A 9,219-nucleotide genomic window follows, 5' to 3' on the forward strand; every position below is an offset into this window, starting at 1 on the left:
TTATTTTAATAAAATAATTTATGGTTATTTATATATCTATGAAATATTTTAGGTTATTCATTTTATTTTCCCGTTTCTCATAAATTTTGTTTTTAGTCAAATATTTTAATTTTGTCTAGATACTTCCTCTGGCCACTTTTATATTTTTACTATTGACTTAGCATGTCTTTTACAAATTAATAAATAATACATAAAATAAAAACTTTATCATAGCGACATTTAGGGAGATATTGTCTCCCATCACCAAAAAAGGAAGAGAAATGTATTCTTTTATTTTTTCAAACTGAACAAGTAAAAATAAACGTTTATGTCAATACATAGACAAATAAAGGTGGTTGATGGAGTAATTAATTGATGCAATTTACAAGAATACTATTGTTAGTACAATTAATAACTATATTAGTAATGCTTGTATCATCTAATTATATATATTATTTTTTATGCATCGTTTGATTTGATATATTAAAAATAACATACTTTATATTAAAATATTTTTTTACAAAAACACCTTTTACAATTATGTAAATTATTTTTTGAGGGTAATGTGATTTTAACCACGTTACTGTTACTGCATGCATGAAAACTCTTTACATTACTCATAGTCTAATACCTAAAAATATATGATATTAGTAATACCTATATCAATACACAATAGAGTAAAAATGTACTAATATACAAAGTTAATGCATATATTAATTTTATTAATACACTCTTTACCCCTAATTTTGAAATTATATTAGTACATAAATTTCACCTTTTGACAACTCAAATCTTGAACATGTGAGGACTAAGTATGGGTAAAAGTAAAACTCATTTAACTCATAAAAGAAAAGGTCCAATGTTACAAATAGAAATCAAAAATGAAAAATATTTGTTGTCCCCCACCTTCTCTCTCTAAACATACATATAGTGAAAACCAGCCAAATCACACACAATCTCTTTCTATAAATAATAAATGTATTCCACTCATTTATGCCTCTCCTCAGATCCCTTTTCCATCTCTCTCTCTCAAGCCAAAAGTCAGCGCCTTCTTTTGTCTCTCTGCATTTCCTCTCCCTAACCAAAAAGTCAAGGTCATAGCCAAAAAAGGAGAAATTAACAAAATGGAAGAGGATTGGGATCTACATGCGGTGGTCAGAGGCTGCGCCGCTAGTTCCACCGCTGCTGCCACCACCACAGCCACCACTAATTCTTGTTGCAGCAGCTTCCAACCAAGACAAGATGGCAACTTTTTTAGTTTTCAAGATCCATTTGTGCCAAGATTTGATAACCCCATAAGTGATTTAGAAGAGTTGCATAATCTTTACAAGCCTTTCTTCCCTAAATCACAACAAATACCTCTTTCTCCTCAAAATAATAGTAATAATATACCCATTTCACCTCTCTCTGTTCTTGGAGGACTACAAGATCTATCACCCCAACAAACACTAAAACAACAACATATTCATCAGCTAAACAGTACAAGATTAACACAACCCAAACAGTCTCCTCTCTCTGTATATGGTTCCACAACTACTAGTGCTTCACATGTTCAAAGCCCAAGACCTAAAAGAAGGTAACTTTAACTTTTTTGATGGAGAGATTAGACCTTTGTTAGTTTTTACATATACCCATATTGTAATTTTTTTATTTTTTTATTTTCACACATTTTAATAATTTTTTCTCAGAAAAAATCAATTGAAGAAGGTATGCCAAGTACCTGCTGAAGGTTTATCTTCTGACATGTGGTCTTGGAGAAAATATGGACAAAAACCCATCAAAGGCTCTCCATATCCAAGGTAAATTCCTTAATTTCTCTTCTAATTACATTTTGAAGTTGGTTTAAAACAACTTAAACAAATTTAATTACTTTTTTTTTAGTAATTAAAGTTTTTCTGATATACTCTGTTTTCTTCCTTTTGGGTTAAAACAGGGGATATTACAGGTGTAGTACCTCAAAGGGTTGTTTGGCCCGAAAACAAGTGGAGCGAAATAGATCCGACCCGAATATGTTCATTGTCACTTACACAGCAGAGCACAATCACCCTATGCCTACTCACCGGAATTCCCTCGCCGGCAGTACCCGTCAGAAGCCGGCGAATTCCGAAGCTGGTACTGTAAGTGACTCTAACAAACCCACTAGCTCATCGCCGGTATCTTCGCCGGCGTGCCATTCACCGGCGACGGAGAAGCACGAAAGCAGCAGGGATGAAAGAGAAGACATTTTTGAAGACGACGATGACGAATTTGGTAGTTCAAATATGGGATTAGATAACATGGAGCCTGCAGGTGATGATTTTTTTGAGGGATTAGATGAACTCGCCGCTCAGGCCACCGGAGATTGCTTTTCCGATAATCTTCCGGGGTCTATGCAGCTTCCATGGATGTCAAATAATGCCACAACCACCGCCGCAGGCGGCGTTTGACTTGCCGGAAAAAAAAAGTTGAAGAAATTGATGATTTTCTTCTTTTTCACTGTTCTTTTTCAGTTGTAGGAGTATCTTTTTGTCCGTTAGAGATATAGGAAAATAGAAAGCAAGAAGGAATCTTGAAATCTCCATGTCTTTTTTTTAATTTTTTTTTATAAATTTTAATTTTTTGTTCTCTTTTTGTACGTGTAAGGTATAATTCCATTCTCCATAATCATAGTAGAGGAAAAAGGAAAAAGTAAGAGTTAGATTCCAATGTTCTTTGTTTAGTAGGTTAATTATATTGGATTATATAAGGTACATAGAGATTAGAGGTAAAAAAATTCCATTAGTTGATAAATTTTGTAATTTTAATTTGTAGTACTAGTAATCATTATCAATGATTTAAGTTTTTTCAAGTGTTACCTTTTTAATACCTTTTGTGGTGCTTGTTTCATGTTAGTGTGTTTGAGTGTTTGAGCTACTAATTATGTTTGGTGATTTTTGAGTCCTACCAAATAGAATCTTGGGAAATTTGCTGGCAAATTTACCTCAAACAACCACCATTTTTGCTTATCGATTGAATTAGGTTGGTGTGTTTGGACATAAATTTGATTGAAATTTGGAAAACGAGTTTTTGAATTAGAGCAAATCACTCTAATGTATATTTAAGTACTTCCTCCGTTTTAATTTGATTGTACTGTTTTGATTTGATGTGACGTTTAATACGTAAAAACAACTTTTGAATCTAATGGTCATGACACATAGAATGTATCATAATATCCTTTAATCTTGTGGCCAATGGAGATAGTAATATTTTTAATTTTACTCCGGGAAAAAAGAAAAAAATCTTTGTCTAGAGCTCCTAGACATCTCTAAATGCGGGTATTGTAGAATGTAGACTCATATCCCGTTATTTTCTGTACAAAGTGAACGTGATGTGTTTTAATGGAACTTCTGTCTATTCAAAGTGAAAATTCAAGGGTTGAAGTTTATTTTTTCAATATTTATTCAATTCTTTCAACTGAGTTTACAACTTGCTAATGTGCAAAGTTAGGTAATTTATCGGATCGATATTCATCTTTTTGACTTTTATTTTTCTTAAAGTTGAAATAATTAACTTGATCAGTTTAAATTTGATTTACTTGTAAGGAAATCGAGCCAATTGAAAATAAGCACTTACTTGATATCAACTAACGTTGTCACATTTACTGGAGATAATATCTCAAAAGGTCACTCAACTTTAGGAATTTATCTAGTAAAGTCATTAAACTTTATTTTGTATAAAAAAAATCACTTAACTTAGTTCTTTGTATCAAAAAAATCACTCAATCTTATTCATCATTAAAAAAAAATTAAACCACAAACAAATTATTTTTTATATTACGTTCATGATTAAGCTACTAAATAAATGACTCAAAATTATCATTTCATTATAAAATTGAAAATAAAAGATAAATTTATCAAACTTGAACCTAAAATTCCCCACGTCATTCACACAAACAAGAAATTGATTAAATCATCACAACAAATGTTGTTATACCGTCAAATGAAGTGGTAGGCATCATTGCAATGAAGCAGTATTAATTTATCAAATGAATTTGATGAAATTATCTATTAATAATTTATTTTGTAATAAAGTAGTAATTTTAGCTATTTATTTATTATTTTAATTGTGATCAGATTAAAAAAAATTATTTTATTTTTTAATGATAAATTTGGTTGAGGATTTTATTGACATAAATGTTTAAATTGAGTGATTTCATTGACATAAAAGCCTGAGTTGAATGATTTTATTGATACAAAAAAAGTTTAATGACTTTGCTAAACAAATTTTCAAAGTTGAGTGACCTTTTGAGATATTAACTCCATTTATTGAGTTGAAAATTGTACTACAATGGGACTTCTATGGCTATAAATAAAACATATTATTATGAAAAATAGTTCAGAGTTAAAAACATAACGTAACACGTATCTCATTAGACATAAAGCTTTAGGTTATAACTTTGGGTAATTGGTCTCTATAGTCTCTCAACAGCTAGAACATAGTGGACAAGAGCATGAAAGGACGAAACGTATCTTTTCAAAAGGGAAGCACCCACCAAAAGAACATTGGAATCTAGTAGATACATTCTAGCATATGGGGAATAGTATAAATAACATGTTAGAGTAGTACCTCCACAATAACCCCCAAAAAGGACAAAAAGAGAGAGAAGGAACAAGTTAAGAAGATGCAAAATTTCATTTGACCTATGCTAGTCAGCTTGTGCACGCCTCAACTATTCCATCAAGTATACCAACACATATTCGAGTAACTCTTGGCAACTAAAACTTAGATGGGAACGAATCACTTGGCTTTTCTTTTTTTGACTCTATTGAGATTTCAACTTTGATCTTCATTTTTTTTCATCCCACTTCATTGATCGTTATACCTTTCACTTGTCAAATACACAACTTTTCATCAAACCCAAAATTTGGACTTAGTAGAAACACAACTAACTGCAGCAACAGATGGACATAATTCATACAAATCACGAAGAACACTAATGTATGAGTCTTCCTAACAAACACTAATGTATTGATAGCTTCTGGTCTTCCATACAGAAGACCATCAGAAATTCGGATTTCAGAATTGTGTATACACGGAGATCAAAAGACGAACACATTTTCACTCCATGTCAAAAGGAAAACCAAGATAACCAAATATCAGTATAGGAAAGACGAACAGCATTAAGATACGTTCAAAGCCAAAATATTAAGCTTAGTACAGAGTTGGCACAATATAAGCATATATAAACTTTATTTCAACTTTATCTTGATTTAGATATCAATAAAATCATTATCCAAGAACATAGGGTGCTTCAGGCAGCAATTACACCAGCTACAACTTGGATGAAATTTGAAAATACAAATCAGCACGACCACCAAATTTGTGACATCATTTTGTTGTGTCCAAATGATAATCAGTTCATTCAAAGGGCAATGAATGGAGATGTCTTCATAGAACGTGATTTGTGTACCTACACAACAACTTATGCATCAATGCAGGTATGTCAAATGACAGCACAGAGCTTGAAGACCAAATGAGACCTCTCACATTCCATTTGATCTTAGCCAAAAGGTCGAGAAAACTATCCAAATGAGACCTCAACTGACTGCAAAAGAATCTCGACATGCCCAGTGAACATCACAGCAGAATTAGGAAAGTATCTTCAGTTCCAGTTAGTATTAGGCAGTTGAAGTAGAAACCTCGTATCCTTCCACAAAACTTCGCAACTTTTCTGTTTCACCAATGTCAGAAAGCCATGGAGTGAGGACTTCCATGGTAATGTAGTCAGGATTACAAGCATTTTCAGTCATTTGGTCCATTATTTCAAATGCCTTTTCCACCCAATTCCTCTCCTGAAGACCTTTAAAGAGGGCATTGTATGTTTTGGTATTTGGTCTTACCCCTTTGTCCTTCATTTCACCCAACAAAGAAATAGCAGCTTCTACTTTGTCACTCTTGCAGAGAGTGTCAATCAAAATATTGTATATGACTGTGTTTGGTGGCACATTAATAGCCGAACTCAAATTCTGGAATATTTTCATAGCTTCATCAAGATTTCCAGCTAAGCAATATGCATGAATTAATGCTCCATATGTAACAACATTAGGCAAAAAACCATCATCAATCATCCTCTTCATAATTCTACTGGCAGTTGTAAATTGCCCCTTCTCGCTGAAATATGATATCAAAGTGTTGTAGGTGTAACAGTCAGGTTTGATACCTGCCTCTTCCATATCTTTAAGCATCTTATGAGCTTCATCAATCTTATTTTTCCTGCAAAGTGCCCCAATCAAAGCATTGTAGCAGATAATATCCAAGCCAATCCCAGCTTCTTTCGCCTTTGAAGCAATACAGGAGGCGTCGTCTGTTCTTCGAGCCTGGCAAAGGCCCATGATCAAACTGTAGTATACTTTGGCATCAGGGAGACACCTATTTTCTGACATTTCATTGAACAAACTCATTGCTCTGTCAATATTGTTGACACTACAAAAAGTGGTAATGAGGACCGTGTACGTGATCACATTCCCCTTTAAACCCTTCTCTTGCATCTCAGCAAAAAATCTCATAGCACTGCTAACTCTCCCGAACTTACACATTCCATGGAGCAAAGTATTCATAGTTATGACATTTGGCACAACCCTGTCCTTTTTCATCTGGTCAAAAAGCTCTAATGACCTCTCAATCTCACCTGCTTTGCAGAAACCATCTATCAAGCAATTGTAGGTAATAGTATTAGGTACATATCCATTCTCCAATCTCATCTTCTCCATCAACTTTAACCCTTCTTCTTGTTTCCCGACCTTGCAAAGTCCATCAATCAATGTATTGTAGAGAACAACGTCTGGCTTAACAAGAACACCATCAGTTTCACTCCTTCCCATCTTCTCGAACACCTGAAGTGCCTCATCGACCCTGCAACATTTGCATAAATGATTGATGAAAATCCCAAATGTCACAACATCTGGGTTAACTTCCTTTTCCTTCATCTCATTCATAAGCAAATTCATCTTTTGAAAATCATGCTCCCGGCCTAACCCACTCAAAAGGGCATTGAATGAAGAGGCTTTCACCTGACCACCCAACTTCATCATATCATGCAAAAGGTCCCAGGCCTTATCACACTTCCCACTTCGACAAAACTTGGTAATCAATTTAGTAAACCACACATCATCCAAGAACACACCATGCTCGAAGAATCTCACAAGAAGTCCACAAATTTCCTCCACACTCATCCTTCTTCCCACCCAATTTCTCTTCCACATAGCATCCAGAACAATATCCACCGTACTATTGTTCGGAGGAAAATCACTATCCCTTTTGAGCATTTCGTCGAGCACCTTGAACCCATCATCAATATTCACTCCACGAAACAAACTATCCAACAACAAATTAACCACATTTGTATTTCTTGAATCCGAGTCTAGCTCATTGTACACAGCTATCGATTCCTCGAGCATTTTGGCCCGCCCAAAGCATCGCATAAGAAGAGTCGCAGCATTGATCGATAAAGGGATTTTTCGGTCTTTAGCAAAGGAAAACAGTTGCAATAGCTTACCGGGTACGTCAGATTTTTCTTCATGCATTGCTTGTTCGAGAATAGCTTGAAATGTGAAGGAAAGAGAAGAGGGGTTTGATGATGAACTCGAACTATGAGTCTTAAAGAATTCAAAAAAGTGTAAAGCTTTTTCAGTGGACCCCAATTGGCGGGTTATTTTGAGAAGGGAAGTTGGGGAAGGAGGAGTATAAATAAATTCAACCAGCTGCGAGTTGGAAATCCAGTCATTGTGATCGGTAGTTTTGAGAAGGGAGACTATTTCGGGAACGGCAAATGAGGTTGGCGGCGGCGGAAGAGGTTTCTGTGTATCGTCGATCTCGCCGGAGAAGTGTCTCAAGCCGGAAATTCTGCCGGTTTTCGGCAGCGCGGGAAGATGAAGGAGGGATTTTCTTGCAGCTGCGAGTTTCATAGTTATCGGATTTTCAGAAGAAGCGGTACGGATGGATAGTTTTAGGTCATAAAATTATGCGCGGGTCTATTCTCTACCAAATGAAATTTTATTTTAACGACAATGGACGAATTTTTATCAGGATTTTATATTTTATTTTGTTGAGTTTAAGAAAAAATGGAAGGAAATATAAAACTCAGCTAGATTGAACTTAGGGCCTGTTTGGCCATAAATTTTTCAAGTAAAATTTGGGGAAAAATTTGGCAAATAGTGTTTGTCCATACAATTTGTTATTATTTGGCAAATATTTTTGACAAATAACCCAAATTTCCAAATACTAGAAAAAACTAGTAGGCCAAATCTCATTATTTGGGAACTTTTAATAATTAAAATTCTACACCAAATTTTTATCTTTTACAAAAACACTCTCTATAGTAGTTGTTTGCGTTGTTTTATATAATTTTTTATGTAAACATCAAAGTAATGATGAAATATTCAGTGAATATGAAAGTGATGATATCGTTATTGATGAAAATGATGAACAATCGGCTTAGGGTAACAAAGTCACGTGGTATGTTATACAAACCTATGGTTAGTTTTGATAGTTTTTAGAACTTATGAGTATAAATCATATTTCTTAAAAAGGTGAAATATATTTCCCAAATACTATGGTCAAACACATGGTGAAATTTCACCCAAATTTTTATCCAAATAATATTTGTCAAAAATATCTGAAAATCTATGGCCAAACGCTAGCTTAGTATTGAAATTTGTTTATCTTACCATTTATTCTTTTGTCTATTTAAAAAAAAATATATTAAAAGGGAGGGAGCACATTTTAAACAAGTCTCGCATTAAAAAAAAATTCTGAGATGGACAACTGATTTACTTATATAAACTTGAACAAGACGTAGTTTTTTTTAATCAAATTATAAATGAAATAGTGATGAAAAAAAAAAAAACCATATCCTTTCAAGGAAAGTTATGGTTCGTAACATAATTTTTTTTTTTTTGTAGATATACCTTGACGAACCGAGTTAACGATAGGGAAGTCAAAATGCGGGCACTTCACTCATCATTGATAAAACCCCTCATTCGTCTTCATAGCCCATTTTCGACTCCCATTATTTCACCATCTCCACTTCGAAAACAATTTCTCTACTTGCACTCCTCCGCTACTACTTCACTCCAAAAACTAACCGCCATGGCCGACAACAAGACGGCAGCCGTCGACGGCAACTCTACCTCTGACCACGTCTCCGACGCTTGGTACTCCGTTCCCGACCTCCGATTACGCGATCACCGATTCACCGTTCCTCTCGATTACTCTATCGATCGC

General features: G+C 34.3%; 2 protein-coding genes across 2 annotated transcripts; one reads left to right on the forward strand and one right to left on the reverse strand.

The window, feature by feature from the left end:
- Positions 1-972: 972 nt before the first annotated feature.
- LOC125852782 (WRKY transcription factor 22-like) lies at positions 973-2,821 on the forward strand. Its single transcript, XM_049532471.1, has 3 exons — positions 973-1,555; positions 1,668-1,778; positions 1,913-2,821. The coding sequence occupies exons 1-3, from the start codon at positions 1,104-1,106 to the stop codon at positions 2,403-2,405; spliced, it is 1,056 nt and encodes a 351-aa protein (XP_049388428.1). The 5' UTR covers positions 973-1,103; the 3' UTR covers positions 2,406-2,821.
- A 2,269-nt stretch (positions 2,822-5,090) lies between these two features.
- On the reverse strand, positions 5,091-7,979 carry LOC125852781 (pentatricopeptide repeat-containing protein At3g61520, mitochondrial-like). Its single transcript, XM_049532470.1, has one exon. It carries the CDS (start codon positions 7,899-7,901, stop codon positions 5,616-5,618), a length of 2,286 nt encoding a protein of 761 aa, XP_049388427.1. The 5' UTR covers positions 7,902-7,979; the 3' UTR covers positions 5,091-5,615.
- Between the last annotated feature and the right edge of the window lie 1,240 nt (positions 7,980-9,219).

Source organism: Solanum stenotomum, unplaced genomic scaffold (assembly GCF_019186545.1).
Source record: "Solanum stenotomum isolate F172 unplaced genomic scaffold, ASM1918654v1 scaffold5038, whole genome shotgun sequence".
NCBI classification, from domain to species: Eukaryota; Viridiplantae; Streptophyta; class Magnoliopsida; order Solanales; family Solanaceae; genus Solanum; species Solanum stenotomum.

What these genes read in the sequence shown, in the direction of transcription:
- LOC125852782 (XM_049532471.1), top strand. Translation starts at nt 1,104, where the DNA reads ATGGAAGAGGATTGGGATCTACATGCGGTGGTCAGAGGCTGCGCCGCT. An exon ending in AGCCCAAGACCTAAAAGAAG is followed by an intron (nt 1,556 to 1,667) that starts GTAACTTTAACT and finishes ATTTTTTCTCAG; the next exon opens with AAAAAATCAATTGAAGAAGG. An exon ending in AAAGGCTCTCCATATCCAAG is followed by an intron (nt 1,779 to 1,912) that starts GTAAATTCCTTA and finishes GGGTTAAAACAG; the next exon opens with GGGATATTACAGGTGTAGTA.
- LOC125852781 (XM_049532470.1), bottom strand. Translation starts at nt 7,901, where the DNA reads ATGAAACTCGCAGCTGCAAGAAAATCCCTCCTTCATCTTCCCGCGCTG.